This window comes from Clupea harengus, unplaced genomic scaffold (genome assembly GCF_900700415.2).
Source record: "Clupea harengus unplaced genomic scaffold, Ch_v2.0.2, whole genome shotgun sequence".
NCBI lineage: Eukaryota > Metazoa > Chordata > Actinopteri > Clupeiformes > Clupeidae > Clupea > Clupea harengus.
The window spans coordinates 41,339-58,288 of NW_024879760.1; the positions used below are offsets into that span (position 1 = coordinate 41,339).

The 16,950-nt window shown below is 41.2% G+C and overlaps 2 protein-coding genes across 9 annotated transcripts; one reads left to right on the forward strand and one right to left on the reverse strand.

The window, feature by feature from the left end:
• Positions 1–3,255: 3,255 nt before the first annotated feature.
• LOC122130257 (serine/threonine-protein phosphatase 2A catalytic subunit beta isoform-like) lies at positions 3,256–8,687 on the reverse strand. Its single transcript, XM_042704920.1, has 7 exons — positions 8,234–8,687; positions 7,063–7,272; positions 5,965–6,138; positions 5,290–5,379; positions 4,635–4,796; positions 4,308–4,426; positions 3,256–4,112 (listed from the first exon to the last, which is right to left on the reverse strand). The coding sequence occupies exons 1-7, from the start codon at positions 8,333–8,335 to the stop codon at positions 4,040–4,042; spliced, it is 930 nt and encodes a 309-aa protein (XP_042560854.1). The 5' UTR covers positions 8,336–8,687; the 3' UTR covers positions 3,256–4,039.
• Positions 8,688–9,488: 801 nt separating this feature from the next.
• On the forward strand, positions 9,489–16,087 carry si:ch1073-44g3.1 (UPF0461 protein C5orf24 homolog). Of its 8 annotated transcripts, none has more exons than XM_042704924.1 (6): positions 10,015–10,245; positions 10,621–10,737; positions 11,252–11,376; positions 11,753–11,845; positions 12,042–12,128; positions 14,317–16,087. In XM_042704924.1, the coding sequence occupies exons 5-6, from the start codon at positions 12,117–12,119 to the stop codon at positions 15,010–15,012; spliced, it is 708 nt and encodes a 235-aa protein (XP_042560858.1). In that variant the 5' UTR covers positions 10,015–10,245; positions 10,621–10,737; positions 11,252–11,376; positions 11,753–11,845; positions 12,042–12,116; the 3' UTR covers positions 15,013–16,087. The 8 variants fall into 8 exon arrangements, with proteins under 8 accessions (XP_042560862.1, XP_042560858.1, XP_042560857.1 ...); XM_042704923.1 differs by having other exon boundaries at positions 11,270–11,376; positions 11,723–11,845; XM_042704925.1 differs by having other exon boundaries at positions 11,270–11,376; positions 11,730–11,845.
• The last annotated feature ends 863 nt before the right edge of the window (positions 16,088–16,950 follow it).

Sequence of the window (16,950 nt, forward strand, 5' to 3'; positions counted from 1 at the left end):
AGAGTTCTTACCACCATGGCGTCTAAGACTGGGGGTCAACAGTTCCAACAGTTCCACATCCTGTTTAGACACACAGGGTTGGAAAAGGAGAAAATGTCAGATACACATATGTATGTTTATAATACGTTATGTTGTATGCAACCCACACCAATGACTTATTCATCTTACTGTGATGAAATCAAGTGATTTTGCACATTCATCCGAGCAGGCTGCAGGGGATGACTGTGCCCTTTCTTTGAAAACAGAATGAATATGAGATGCATTTAGAACTATGTATTTAGATAATATGCGAGGTTTGCTATCACATAAAATACATATATATTGTTGATTAACTCGATGGCCACAGTGTTTAAGATTTAACTGGATAGTAACTCAGAGATTCAAGGATCACTTTCATGCTCAAGAAGAGGTGCAATGGGGGCAATGTTCAAGGGCAGTTTGAGGGCAAGTTGCAGATACCCTTATCTTCAGTCTGTAAATATGTCAGATACAGCTTATGACAAGGTCCTTATTAATCTGCTACCTTGATAGGAGCGACAAAGGTGTCATAAAGGTCCTACTTTAACACGCAGCCACTGCAGTAGTGACGTGTTCACTGATAATGGTTCTTTCAATGAGCTCCATCTAGTGGACACAGTCGGTGACACTTGAGTGACGAGATGTGTTGTGGTTCAATTTTGGTTACAGGACAGAAGTAATTCTTGTAACAGGTGCATCCACAATGAGGAGATGAAGACCTTCACATTCTGGTTTGAAGGACATGCAATCAATACATGAGTAAAACCCACACAGTGTTTTTTGTCCCATGGCTAAGGGCATATGCTACCTCATGAGGCACCTCCAGAATGCGGTCAAGGGCTCTGATATGGTCCAGCGTGTCAATAGAGGGAGACAGTCCTCCATGGAGGCAGAAGATCTACACCAACAACACAGAAAAAGAAAAGACTGAGAGACAGTGTGGTTAGGGTTTGACCCGGAGGCTGGATTAATTCCTGAATTTGCATATTGAACTTACATATTGCATTCATTCCGGGATTTTCATTTTACAAGCAACCCAGTGTTCCCAAACTTTTTAAGAATGCTACAAGCATACCTGAATCCCCCAAACCCCAACACACTGCATATAGAACTTCATATTGCATTATATTAACAAAATAAATTTGAATTCTGCACGATTCTAGGTCCAATTAAACATAATTTGTGCAGGCAACACGTGAAACACTACTGAGAATAATTAAACATGAATACAGGCCTGGTCTAGTGGCACATCTAAGAAGCAAGTACAACCCCAAATCAGAAAAAGTTGGGAGTGGGACAGTATGGAAAATGCAAATTAAAAAAGAAAGCAGTGATTTATAAAATTACCTTGACTTGTATTTCATTGCAGACAGTACCAACACAAGATATTTCATGTTTTGTCTGGTAAACTTCATTTGAGTTGTAAATCTACATCCATTCCTGCCATTCAGGCCTGCAACACATTCCAAAAAAATGTTGGAACTGGGGCAATTCAGGGGTAGTAATGAGGTAGAATAATTAAATAATGATGTGATTTGAAACTAGTGATGTCAACAGGTCATTGTAATCATGATTTGGTACAAAAGCAGCATCCAGGAAAGGCCTAGTCTTTAGGAGCAAAGATGGGCCGAGGCAAATAATTGAAATGTTTAAAAACAATGTTTCTCAAAGAAAGATAGTAAGGGATTTGGATATTTTACCCTCTATGGTGCATAAACTAATTAAAAGATTCAAGGAATCTGGAGAAAAGGGCAGAGGAACAAGCCTAAACTGAATAACCGTGATCTCCGGTCCCTCAGATGACACTGCATCAAGAACCGTCATTCATGTATATGAGATATAACCACATGGGGTCAGGATTACTTTGGCAAAACTTTGTCAAGCACTACAATACGTGGTTCCATCCACAAATGCCTGTTAAAACTTTACTGTGCCAATAGGAAGCCTTATGCTAACCGTGTCCAGAAGCGCGTCGACTTCTCTGGGCTCGGAGGCATCTGAGATGGACCGTCACACAGTGGAAACGTGTATTGTGGTCAGACGAATCAGCATTTCAGGTATTTTTTGGAATAAATGGACGCCGTTTGCTCCGGACCATAGAAGAAAAGGACCATCCAGACTGTTACCAGCAACAAGTCCAAAAGCCAGGGTCTGTCATGGTATAGGGTTGTGTCAGTGCCCTTGGCAAAGGTAACTTACATTTCTGTGATGGCACCATTAATGCCAAAAAGTACATAGAGATTTTGGAGCAACATATGCTGCATTCAAGATGACATCCTTTCCAGGGAAGCCCATGCATATTTCAACAAGACAATGCAAAACCACATTCTGCACGCATTTCAAAGGCATGGCTGAGGAAGAAGGGTGTGGATGGTGGACTGGCCTGCCTGCAGTCCTGACTTGTCCCCAATAGAGGATGTGTGGCACATTTTGAAAGTGTTGTGAAAAGGAATGGCAACATTACAAAGTGATAAATGCTTTATTGTCCCAACTTTTTTTTAAATATGTTGCAAGAAACTAAATTGAAGTGTTTATTTTGAAAAAAAAACGTTAAAATGCATGAGGTAAAACATCAACTAATGTGCTGTTGTATTGTTTTCAATGTAATACAGGTCAAAGAGAATTTACAAATCACTGTTTTAATTTTGATTTAACATATCGTCCCAACTTTTTCTGATTTGGAGTTGTGTGCTGTGGTTTACTTACAACATCCATTTTTACGAGATGTACATATTTAAGTTTTTAAAAAAATCGGGAAATCCTCAATGTATATGTAACCTGAATTGCACAAAAGCAAGCTTTTATATCAATCTGACAAAGCTGGTTCCTACTCGCTCACACTTTAATACACAGTTACGCTCATGAATTATCCTCCATGCACTGCGAACAGTTATTAAAGTGGGATGATTCAGGCACTATTGTGTGAACCATGTTGATCTCCTCATTGGCCATGCACCTATTACAAGGATGGCTTCTATTCGGTAACCAAAACTGATAAAATAATTATTTTTCTCAATGTAATGTCCCTTAATATCAGCTCTGGGAAAGCATGTGTCTAGCAGTAGCAGTAGTCTATACTTTGTTTGAATACTGGTTTATGAGTCTCTGCTACCTTTACTTATTATTATGCTATATATAATCACACAGCCCTCCAGGCTATACTTGTGAAATTCAATGTGTCTCTGGAACTTTTGTTCTGGCAGTAAACTGTTCAACATGAAACACGCACACACAACATTTCATGTGGAGTAACCCCAGTCTTTATTTAAGTGCTGAAGTCTCCCAAACAGGCTTTTACAAAGAAATAAACAAATAATTTAGACCTCGTCTTGGAATACCTATACAGCTGAATGGAATAGAAGCCGTGACAGAGAAAAAGAAAGCTGCAGCAACTTTAAGCCGGTGTTAAATATAAAATAATATTTATGATAATCCTGCTCTACAAAACATCATACAGTCATCAAAATTAAACCGACAGGTGCGAAACAAGTGCGGGAAAAAAAGGAAAAAAGCATGTAACCCAGTCTCAGTGTCCCCTCCCTTCACAGAAATCCCTGTTATTGTAAAAATCTTCAAAAAGCCATGCAGAGGAGCTGCCACTAACTTACATGGCAAAGTAGTTTCTATTCAGCACAACATCCCAACAGTATTCAGACTGAAGCATTTATCTAAGGGTATTTGAATATGAATTCACAGAGGCCACCCCAACACCTTACGCCCGACAGTAAAAATCACAAAATTAAAAACATCTTCCTAACCAGCAGGGACCACCATGTTTCATTGTCTTGACGGAACGAAAGCGATTTTGGAATAAAATACGATGATCCGATCATGCAGAGGGCAATATTGTTAACTTTTGTGATCGACTTGCGTGGTGGCTTTTTTTGCAGATGTTTAATGAACATGGCACACACTTTGGTCCATGGAAATATTTATTGAATATTGATGTCGTTGGCCTTGTCCTAATGTGATTTAGGGTGAACTGCATCAATGGCGAATACTTTTTCGGTGCTCAGGATCTTTACAGGAAGTAGTCAGGGGTGCGGCGGGTCACGTGAGGCTCCCCTCTCCGAGGAGCAGGATCAAACTGCAGGCTGAGAGAGTAAACAAAAATAACAACATTTAAAAATACATCAAACAGCTCTATCTGTATACTTCAAATATGAAATTGAATGACAACTGAATAGAATAACAATTCAAATGAATCACTGAGCTGCTGAATTTGTAAAAAGTGTGTTTTGTTCTGACTGTTTGGACAAAACATGCAGGGGAGGAGAGGGTGGACTTACAAGGAATACTTAAGCGTGTCATCCAGTTCCATGATAGCTGCCTGATTACCACAGCGGTAACAATAATTTGGCGCGCTGAAAATAGTCACCACGTTTCGTTCATGGCACCAGTTATAGCCCTAGAGGAGGGAAAGAAAGAAAGAAAGAAAGAAAGAAAGAAAGAGAAAGAGAGAGAGAAAGAGAGAGAGAGAGAGAGAGACAGAGATAGAGAAAGAAAGAGACAAGAGATTATTAGAACAACAACGCTGTAAAACTAATCCGGGTGCATATGAGCGATTCTTTATTTTTGGCTCATCTCCCTCCCACTGGTTCAACTCAACCACTCACCTCCATCACCAGCTGGTGAGCCCTTGAGACCAGAGTCAGGCAATTGGCATGGTTGAAGGTCTCTGAAATGTCCTGCCCAAACGTGTATCCGGCACCACGGGGTGAAATACCCCAACCTCCGCGGTCATCGGGGTCTGACCACAGCAAGTCACACATGGGACCCTATAGCAAACAGGGTTGTCAAGATGGAGGTGACTCTCAGAGGCCCAAACTAGTTGAGTTTGAAAAAGAGAAAGTGTACAGTCCACTTAATGTGAAATTTTATTTATCATGCAAACCATCTCGATTTATTTATTGCTCACTATTTTTGAGCGAGAGGGTAAAACATCAAAGTCATATGAACACATCCATTACACACTAGTGGGCTTTCTCCGGTTAAGACCAAACATTTTCCACCAGAAACCAAACAACATTAAGGAGTCTCTATGATGGAAGCAGGGTTCTTGACTATGCATGGTGGCAGCCAACTCAATCATCATCATCATTCAGTCCACATTGCAATGCCCTATATATTCCCTTAGCAGAGCAGAAACATGAACTATTGTTTCCTGAGGAGCCTGACCTTCACACTGTCCACTGGTTGGAGGACAAGCAATCAATACATGAGTAAAACCCACACAGTGTTTTTTGTCCCATGGCTAAGGGCATACGCTACCTCATGAGGCACCTCCTGAATGCGGTCAAGGGCTCTGATGTGGTCCAGTGTGTCAATAGAGGGAGACAGTCCTCCATGGAGGCAGAAGATCTACACCAACAACACAGAAAAAGAAAGGACTGAGAGACAGTGTGGTTAGGGTTTGACCCGGAGGCTTGATTCATTCCTGGATTTTCATTTAACTGCATATTGAACTTCATATTGCATTCATTGCGGGATTTTCATTTAACAAGCAACCCAGCCAGCGTTAAGAATGCTACAAGCATACCTGAATCCCCCCACCCCCAACAGACTGCATATTGAACTTCATATTGCATTATATTAACAAAAGACATTTGAATGCTGCACGATTTTATGTCCAATTAAACATAATTTGTGCAAGCAACACGTAAAAAACACTGCTGAGGATAGTTAAACAAGAATACAGGCCTGGTCTAGTGGCACATCTAAGAAGCAAGTAAATACTGAACCCTCATGAACACTTCTCACTGTGGATCACTACACATATATGACATACCACAGAGATAAACATTCTACGAGTCATAACACTTCAGAGAATAACAATTAAAGTACAAATATAGGAATAAGACAGTGCCCCTTTCATTGCTTCATACCACAGAATGTGGGGCTCATAAAGCGTTCAAACGGTTGATGCGAGTTCAGTCTGAAGCTCACCTGTGTGTCAACCAACGCGGTGAGAGGCAGGTAATCAAACAGGTCTGTGAAGTATTTCCAAACATTTGCATTTCCGTACTTTCTCAAGCACTCGTCATAGAAACCATACACCTGTGTGATCTGTCTGCTCTCGTGGTTCCCCCGAAGGATGGTAATTCTCTCAGGGTAGCGAACCTGAAAAAACAATGTAATAACAATAAAGAATTATTAAAGTGAAATCTTAAAGACAAAGAGTGGTCATGCAACTTCATAAATTTCACTCAGATTAAGATTGACAACATGAATTTAAGATTTGGAAGTGGTTCTCCACAGATGCCTCCTATTGTTTAAGATCTTTTGGTCACTATAGCAACAAGTCAAAACCACTAAAACAGTGCCACTGATCAAAGCGCCGATCTGGCATGTGCAAAAGACCTTGTGTGGAAAGAATCTCTCTGACTTCCTCCTTTCATGCCACAGAGTTCTGGGCCTGCACTGAAGTCTCTGTGTTCGCTTTGGTTATGTTTTACGAAGCCTGCGCCCCTAAAAATAGACCAGAGCCGCATTTCCAAGCCTGCGCTGGAAACATCTGGAACCATGTTTTTTTTTTTTTTTTTAACACAAATATTGAGCCCAAGAGTACTGAAACGCGATCAAACAGAATACTTTTCATTCAACTCATAGCAGGCAAATGAGTCTGTAAAGGTTAGGATGCATACCGGGCAACAATGATCATAAATAGGCAGCTCGTTAACTCACAAGGAATGTTAATCTGGGATTATTCAAATACCACCACGCCCCCCCCCCCCCCCCCCCCCCCCCCCCCCCCATTCGAAGCAGGTGAAAAAAGACTAACTAAAACATATCTAATGTCACCGCTGAAAGAGTGCAGGTTCAGTTAGGGCCAACTGTGAAGAACCTACACCCCCGCAAGAATGCAAGAAAACCAGACCCAGGTTGACCCAATTTAGGTGGAGAACTTTACAGTAATACTGCCTCCAGGTCAGAGAGCTACAGAATGTGCCACAGCATATGTGTGAACCCTACGGAGGCCCACAAAGGATTAAAGGGGAACAAAATCACTTGTAAACCGCATACTGTGAGCCAGCCAAGTTTCACCTTGAGAGACACCAGGAGCGTGACTGTTTCCACAGAGTAGTAGCCTCTGTCCACGTAGTCGCCCATGAACAGGTAGTTGGTGTCGGGGGACTTCCCTCCGATCTTGAACAGCTCCATGAGGTCGTGGAACTGGCCATGGACATCGCCACATACTGTGACGGGGCATCTCACCTCCTGCACGTTGGACTCCTTCGTTAAAATCTCCTTAGCCTGTAGGGGAGGAGGGGGTGAAAATATCCGGAGTAAGAATTTGACGAGGCCGCATTAGTAGGTTACGGGGTCAGCTCATTAATACACACTTGTTACAAACAGTGCCCCATCGGAACAGCTGATGCCCAGGGAGACGGTGCCACTAAGGGGGACACCTCACATCAATGTGTTCACGGGACACTGAGTTTCTGCACTTTTCACTGGTCCGTTGAGATACTACTTAATTTAAATGAAAACAATAATTAATTAAATAGAACTGAGAATGACAGTATAGCCCAAATGCCAAATGTTATAGTTTAAATATTAGCAATTAATCATACTGATCCACAAAATAGTTTTGTGGATTCTATGCATGTTGAGGCCCACAGGCGGGATACATTTCACAAGGATGCAAAATATGCTATTCTGCTGCAGTCCAGTAGGGTCGCACTGACTCTGTATGTGTACTTATTTTTGTTGCCGGGTTTTCATATTTTCCCTGGTCTACAATACGGTCCATCCTAATCTTAGATAAAGACCTGAAAAGTCTGTGACCTCTTTCTGACTGTCGCGTCACCAAAATAGTCTAGACAATTTATTAAATATGCGCCCATCAGCACCAGTCGGACGAGCTGCGCATTCAGCAGAACTGACTGTTGAACTCAACAAGCAACGTTACATTGTTTCAAGAATGTAAGTTATTAGGTTATAAACAATGTATCTAAAGACTCGGGGTTCGTAAAACTGGATAACGTTATGCTAGTGAAGTGCGGTTGCTGGCTGAACTTCCCAGTCAACAACCAATGGCTACATTCATGTCGTTGCTGACAGCCAATAATAATAACAGTCGGTCACCGCCATCTTCGGATATCCTACAAGCCCCTGGAAATAAGGTTGACGACAGGAGCCAGAAACGGGTTAAACTAGAATAACGATCATCAATACACGTATTCACACCACCAGAAAATGCTTAAATCCTTACCTTTTCACACAATATTTTGACTTGGTTTTCTGACAGCTGCTTGCACTCGTTCAGTTGTTCAATCCATTGATCCACTTCTTTCGTGAATGTCTTCTCGTCCATGATGAGAAGTAGAACTGTAGGTTGCAGTTAACGCGAACGACAACGAGCTTAGTAAATTATTGAAATGACAAGTAGTCTAAATTACCTCACGTCATGCGTTTGCTAGTAGGCTAATCATTACGCGAGAATGAATTCCTCCGAATTAGTCCTAATAAAATGAAGCGTCATTTGTTTAATCTGCCGAAAACACGGTGTTTACTCAAAAAGCCGAGAGTACGAATGTACAATACTGATTTGGAATTGGCTGAAACGTACTAGGGCTCAACCCAGGCTCGTTTCCTTGCACGCCAAAACCCGACCCGGCTATGTACAGTAGCTAGCCGAGTGGAATGTGCGATCAGGGAGATTGACGTCATCTGTTCTGCATCACTGTCCAGAAACGCCACTTTGGTGCCACCTATCGCACAAAATGAAGCACGTATTTGATGCAACTCCGGAGAATATACATTTGTATTTTTCTTGTCAAGGTGTTGCCCACAGATTACAGGATCCAACCTCATGGGTTGATGGGTTACATGGAATCTAATATTGTCCGGCATTTGTGATAACGCAATGCATCCCCATGTGCATTATCGCATTTATTAATCCATACTCTTCATTGACGTTCTGTAGTGTTGTCAGATTCCCAAAGGTTTTGTCACTTACATGAACTTCACTTCCAAGACAGATACACAGAGCATTTCCAAAATGTTTAGGATTTTTATTGATTAAGGTCTGGTGTTTGCACTAAGGTTTTTTTTTTCCTTTGCAGAAAATTATGAGGACTGAAGAAAAAAAAGCTAATGTTACCACATTGTCATAAATATGATAGAAGAGAAATATTCAGTGGCGAGGGCACTGAAATAAGAAAAGGTTGGTAGAGTTGCTCTTAAATTTCTTAATGACACAGGATTACACATTTTCATTTATGGGGGGTAATGGGGTTCCCAGCCCATGAGCCTCTGAGTTCCTGATCTGTGCTTGATCTAGGACTCACCAAGACATATTCCTCTTTTTTCCTTCCAATTCACAGAAACCTTTCGTAGCTCTGTTAAAGTTCTTGCTTCTTGGTGAAGGGCTCAGAAGGTCCTTCTTAGCAGCTTACTGAGTTTGACCAGATGGCTTAGCTTGGCACTCCCCTCACACAAACTTCATCTTTTTGTTGTGGTCTGGACGTTCTGCGTTGGATTTAGGTTAGTAGTGTAACATATCAACATAGTCAAGAATGTAATCTGATTTTATCCACCTTTGCGAAATGTGTAGCCTTTTTAATAAAATAGAAGTGTGACCTGAAATAGACATAGAAAGATTAGGTTATATTTCCCAATTATGTTTCCTTCTGTGTTCATTTAATTTCAGTTCACAGTTGCTGTGCTGATTAACCAGCCCTTAGGGGGCACTCAGTTTTTTTGTGTGCAACAGATAGCCACCCCTCGGAAGAGATCAAAACTTAAAAATAGTAAAAAAAAAACATGGAAACCTTTGTGCCCCAAAAAGATGTTAAAGGATCTGTTGACACAAAGTCACAAGTCCACAGAGAGTTCCCCAGACAGATTTGTTGTTTGGCAAAGCCTTGAATCAGGTCATCAGACAACTGCATGGGTGAATGTGTCCCAGACGCACATCAGTCAAGTTCAAGAGACAGGTAAATTCCTCTGTGCTCTATTCAGAGCGTCTTGGCAAAATATCTGAGCGAATGACACATTTCAGTTATCATCTTTTAAAAAATTCTACAGAACTCTAAAAACTGTCTTTTCGTACAGTAGGTGGCGGTATGCACCTAGCCTGTTGACTAGCTATTCACGTGTAAAATAGGAGAGGAAGAAGTTAGTGAAGTCTTCTTAATTGAAGTTGACATTAGCACAGCTATTTACCCGTAGACGCGTGGGTCCGCCAAGCCTTTGATCAATTCAACTAAAATTGCAGTGCAGGTAAGACGAGTGCTGACTTTCGTTGCTTGTGTATGTTTTTTATTTATTTTTTATTATAGTTCGGAGAGAGGTGTTGGCCGTGCAATATCGCAGGCACTGGCAGTAACGTTAAGCCTTGCATCTAGTTAGTGTCAACATTGTGCTTGTTGCATTTCACTTCTTTGCCATCATGATTACAATTGAAATGCTGAAGTTTATTATGACCTGTTTGGCAAGAACATTTAAACTTGCAGTGCTCGAAGATAGTCCTTGTAGCCATCCAACTTGATTTGTGGATGTTTATGTGCCTAGATTGTTGCATAGTAGCCTACATTTACGTTGTAAAATTAAGGTATGAGTTGTTTCTGAGCTGTGGATTTTGATTGGTCGCTGCAGCCCCCCCTCCCCATTCAAGTCTATGGAGTGGAAGGATGGTATGCCACAGCCTTGTTCTTAGCGGCCAGCAAGCAGAAAAGCCTGGATAAAGTTGAACAGGAGCTGGGGCGTCAGGCAGTGAGTGTATCCACTTCCAGCACTTAAAATTATTAGTTCTCATTTACTTGGCTTCATGGATCAGAATGAATACACTGACCAGTCAACCAGTCACTGATATCAACATTCCTGGTTGATCTATTTGTAGAATCGTATCAAGCACCCCAAGTTGTCAAGCATTGTGATAAACCCATGTGTGATGCCTGAACTAAAGAAAAAGCTATCTCCAGTCACTGTCAACCTAATAAGTGAGCTAACGTTCATGAAACCTTTTTGACCTAAAACTTGGATCTCCGTCCTTGATTGCTTTGTCCTTTTAAATAAGCATTATGGAGATCTGATCTCAAACTAAGGAGCTACCTGCCTTAAAAGCATGTTCAAATCTTCACCCATTATTTCAACATTCATGAACAAATGTGTGGAAGGATGGATGGTCCTGGATGATTTAGTGGAGGACTCCTCACAGCACCCACTGCTACTGGTTTAATGTTGATGTAGCGTATGCTTGTGTGTTTGAGTTTTAAATATGCAATAGGGCCGTGTCTCCCTCCAGGTGTCCTGGCAGAGAATGGCCTCCTCACACTGAACCCTGATGTCATTGCTGCCTTTGGGAAAATGATGTACGCTCACCGTCACATGTTCCGTCAACACTCAGCTCAGGTATGGGTTTACTGCTGTGGATGTTCATATGCACACACAGATGTATAATTAGAGACACACAAAATTCAATTCTGCAATAAATGATCTGCATAAGGTGGAGGATTGGTATGTGAGGCTTTTGTATTGCAACTAGCTGTGAAATGTAAGTGCATATGTCTGCAGATTTTGTTGAGTGATAATTTGACATGTTTGTCATGATGTGCTGTTTTCTATTAGCATGTTTAGCAGATATTAGCATATCTGACCTTAAATTTTGCATTATCAATCAAGCACATAAACACAAAGCAACAGGAAGTCATCTTTTTGCAATGCTTTTACACTTGCATTTACACCTTTGTCACGTAAGAGGAAAGTCCTTGTGGGGTTTTCTCTACAGAGTCGGGTGCTTTGAGATGGCTCCATAAACCTGACACAACAGAGGGATGATATGGATGATCTGATCTGATCTGATGAAGCTCTTCAATCCTAGGTATACACGCATACTGCCGAGTGTATATGTTTGAAGTGTACTAGATTGCTTTTGAACACATTTGCTTAAAGGCTTTGTAGGGCTGTAGGGTTTACTGTTCTTGTTCCATTGGCCACATTGGCATGTTTGTTTCTACAGAAATGCACTGACTGAGATATTACTGTGATTTACTGCGTTTCCTCTTTGTTTCCGTCAGCACCTGAATGAGACCAATCTCACTGAGCTGAAGGTGGCTCTGGATGGGGTCCTGCAGAAAGGAGAGACTATCAAGATGGAGACCAAGGTGCAGCACCAGCTTTTCATTGACTAATAGGCACGCCTACATGACCGCATCAACCTTCATCAATGCCAGATTGTTGGCGGTATTGAATATGGGACTGATATTTTGCTGACTAAACATTACTGAAAGATGTTTCTTGTTAACGCTAAGTTATACTGATACTATACAGATTGGTGATGTCAGTCAACTTCAAACATCGTCTACTTGCTGTATTGATATTGATCTCAAGTTTCCAGAGATACGTCAATCTTAATCTAAACTATATGCTAGAATTATTCACTTCTAGATGGATATGGAAACATATCTGGATTTTTTTAATATTGAGAAAATAATTGTGTTGGACCTTGGAACTTTTGTATTTAAAAGTTAAATCACTGCCTTACAGTCCTCTCTTCTTTTCTTTGTATCTGTCAGTCTAATCCATCGACGTTCGGAGGAATGATTGTCAGCATTGGCGACAAATACATGAACATGTCAACAAAAAAAAAACGAAAATTCAGAAACTCACCAGGATCATCAGGGATCTTTAAATGTTTTGGACTTAAGCAAGCGTTGGGGGGAAATGGGTAGACTGCAAGTGATTTATATGTATATTGCCACGCTGCTTCATAATGGGGCTGTAAATTAACAGATTATTCATAGAGCTTCTTGATAGACACAGTTCTTTTTTTAGCCTCATGTCTACCTACAAAATGTGTAGCTTGAGGTGCACACAAATAGGATGAACAAATGACAAACCCCAGGCTTTTACAAATAACCATAAAGGTATGGAAGAAAATGTTTATTTGAAAAAGGCTCATCCTTTTATCTTTAGCTAGAAGTACACACTAGCAGAAGGGCTGAATTTCTCTGGACTTTTTATGACAACATTGTAAGGGCTTTCTTTTTTTTTTTTAAACATATAAACAAACGGGTAGTATTACAACATACATTGATGACAAAATCACGCATTTACAACTGATAACTACATTGCTGTAACCTCATATTTGGGAAACATTAAATATATATAAAGCTATAGATTACATTTATATAAGCTCCTAAATAATTGAGGAGATAACGCATCCTACGTAATTTACTCTAAGGTGCGTTCGAATAGTTCGCTTATTACCTAGCCTCAAGAGTATCAAATGATCTGTAGTGCCTTTGTCTGAATGGCGATACATGGCTTTTTATTGTCCACAGAAGCCTATTACGTTTTCGCTGGGCACCTAATCAAGAACAGACGAATTTCCTTGTAGAAGCTGGCGCATGCGCGCGAACCCATCGTACAATATTACATTTTTTTTTACGAAAATGGCTGCCCCTCAGATTTAAACCTCACTGCTACAGGACAGAAATATCCACAATACGAGCCATACGAAGAGCAATCGGTTGACGGATAGCTTTTTGAAGGTATCAGGATGGCGTAATGCTGGCGTAAATAAGAATATGCTTTGGTTTCAAGGATGGAAGATATATTTGTTTCATATTTAACCCGTTGCATTCCATGATCCTATCCGCGTACCGTTGAGGTAAAGTAACATAATGTCTTTTTTGCAATTATATTTAAACAAATGCACTATTGCATGCGTAATATTAGGATGTTTTGTATGTTAAATAATATGTTCCTAGTTTGGACAAGCTGTGTTGATGTATTTTTGGCCGTGTGGATCATGGTGAAACAAAACATTCCCACTAACCGAGATTATGCATTGGCATTAAGCAATACACGCCTTTCTATCTTTAGCTCGGTTGGAAGTAGCGCTCTTCTTCCTCAAAATACAAATGCAGAGATTTGGGGATAATGACAAATATGGGAACGGTCAAAAACTGTTCATAGTTTGCCGTTCGAACATGATTCCAACGGCATCAGCAGCCATTAACTTCATAGAGCCAGATGCCGTTTCGCCAGTGCATTTCTACAGTGGTATTAAAAACCATGGCATGACATGCTAGTAAGGAAATTGGAAAATTAAAAGCAATTTGTTCACTGGTTACATTTGGTGGAGTGTTATGTAAATTTAATGCGTTCTGTCGGAAGGGGGAAGTGATGTCAGAATACTGGCATGCATAAGGTGCTCAAGAAAAGTCCCTTATACACCGTCACAATGAACGAGCTGTTATTTCACATGCTGATTTTACTAGGCAGTTGTAAATATTAGAAATGTTGCTGTAATCCTCATTCAGTTCTACTTAACTTGTGCTTTCGCAGAAAATGATGCACCAAGTTGCCAACAACAACAATGACTATGGTCTGGGCAGCCTGTCTGAGGAGGGCCAGCACTCTGCCAACCACTTCGAACTGTGCAGCTCGCAAAGCAAACAGTTCTACCCCTCTGTCCCGCCGCCCTCGTCCGCCCTGCAGCTGCCCCTCGGCGGCCTGCCCCCTCTGCCGCAAAGCATGCTTAAGCCCATGCCATGCCAGATGCAAGACAACCCCAACGACTTCCACCCGCAGTCGGTGAGGATGAGGAGCACCGAGGCACCGGAGAGCTCCAAGAAGAAGAAGGGCCTAGGCAAGTCTGGACGGAGGGGGAGGCCCTCGGGCACCACCAAGTCCGCAGGCTACCGAACGAGCACGGGGCGACCGCCTGGCACAACCAGGGCGGCCGGCTTCAAGACCAGCCCGGGGAGGCCGCTTGGCACCACCAAAGCCGCAGGTTACAAGGTCAGCCCTGGCCGCCCCCCCGGGAGCATAAAGACTCTAGCCCGGCTCAATAAACTAGAATACGGTACGAGCAATGGAGCCCCGTTCAACTACGCCATGATGCAGAAGAGAGCGCTGAGCGAGGCGGGCGTCAAAGACAAAGACAATAACGATCAGAGATGTGCACAGGTCTTTGAGCTCGAGTCTGGGTCGAGTTTGAAGTCCCTGAGCTCGAGTCCTAGTCAAGTGTCGAGCCTCTGAGTGATGAGTCCTGAGTCAAGTCTTAAGTGTTTGATAACAAGTCTGAGTCGAGTCTTGAAGTTTTTTTCTATTTATTCAAAATGAGGGAAGGATAGAGAGACAGAGAGGGAGGAGGAGAGGATACGTGGGAGTGCATGTCCAAAGTTCTGGTGCTGAGAGTGTCTTTGAGACGCTTGTACATCCAAAATCTAAGGCGGGGAGTCTGAAAGGGGACTGCTTTTTGATACCTACACTAACACTATGTATGCCTCGTTGTAATATCATTACGATCCTTTTGTCCATCCTTATCCAAAGAACATAACCATGCTCTATTATCTCAACATATATGTTATATTGCTGTACAAATGTGCATGATGGTAGCCTTGTCGAATGGATCATTCACTTTTTCTGAACATGATGATGGTAAGTAATTTCAGTTCATTCCTATTGACTGAGTGGAGATGGAGATGGATTCAATCATTTATGCCGTACTCCTTTTGTTTATTCAACCCACAGTATGCTTTAATGCACTGTGCTATCTCCACGCACTCCTACCTGCAACCTAAGCTACATGCGACTCTCATCCTGAGCTTCTGCAAGTCACAAGCAAGTCACATTTGAATGGAACAAAAGACATCTACATATATTAATCTCTTCTTTTCCCTAAGTGTTTGTGACATGTGTTGTGTTGTTATGTGATGTCCTTATATTACACTATGCTTTATATTGATTTGTATACAACCGTGGTTTGTTCTTATTTGGGGATTTAATTCCTGAGGAGGATTTTTTAAAAGCTGCAATTTTTGAAATAATAAACATATACTGCTTTAATTGGGATGAAAGCAAAGATAGGTGTTGAACAATGTTGTATTTCTAATAGTATGTACATATGAATGTTTTGTCTAAGTTATACTTTGTGATTTGGTCTCTGCAGTGTACTCACTATCTACTGTTGATCAAACATGGTATGCCAAGTTTGTGACTTCACTGTTGGTTCATTCTCTTTTTTTAATCTTATGATCAAACAGCTAAATGTGTCATGACACAGATACATATGAATAGCCAGTAATAAATAAATATCACTCGAATACCCTAACCTGTGTGGACAATTTTACATAGACCTATGTGTTAATAAATTATCCTATTTCATTAATTACTTATATATTAAGGCCATTTGTTTCACACCAATAGGCCATCATTCTCATTAATGTCCATTGTTTAAATGCTTCGTGAAATGACATCCAAAGTGCATAACACAACACTGTTCAATTATTCAATATTAATACGGTGAATGACACCGCATAGCACAGTACAATCGACATGGCCGAGAATTAAGAACATCTCCATAATAATGACTGAGTGGTTAGACTCCTTATAATGCCGCTTGAACAGGGTAGCCTGAGATACCTGTTTATAGTGAGCCGGCCTGTCAGGATAGAGGGAAATTACTGCAAACGTCCACAAGAATTCTATCTCAAATGCTGACCAATTCGAGGTAATTTCATAATACCACTCATTTACAGACGGGGCCTGTAGTGAAACTGATATAATATTCGTTCGTCGTCTTCCTACATAATGTGCGATAATGTGCTTTCATGTAAGAAAGGCCTACGTGGTCCGCAGGTTTGGATTAGATCATGGGAGATATTTCTGTTAGGGTCGATCGAAAAGAAGAAAAAAAGGCATGTTGTTCTCCTTATGTCAAGGTTACATGAGTTTGCGTGTTTACTTTAAAGCTGGATGATATTTTACAGCAGGCCTTAAAAATAGTTCGGTATGTAATGTTCGGGGATGAGATGTCCTCTTTATGCTTAAGGGATTGATGCTATTTCCTGTTAGGCTACACGCTTCCCCCTAGTGAAACAAGTCCATTTTAAACGTTCTAACCTTCCAAACAAAAGATCGTGTCTGATTTTAAGTTTAACCGTGTGTGGTTAGGTTATTACCTGCATCATAATG

Coding starts and splice junctions, on each gene's coding strand:
- LOC122130257 (XM_042704920.1), bottom strand. CDS start 8,335: ATGGACGAGAAGACATTCACGAAAGAAGTGGATCAATGGATTGAACAA. Junction 7,273..8,233: donor TCAAAATATTGTGTGAAAAG/GTAAGGATTTAA, acceptor CCTCCCCTACAG/GCTAAGGAGATTTTAACGAA. Junction 6,139..7,062: donor CGCTCCTGGTGTCTCTCAAG/GTGAAACTTGGC, acceptor TTGTTTTTTCAG/GTTCGCTACCCTGAGAGAAT.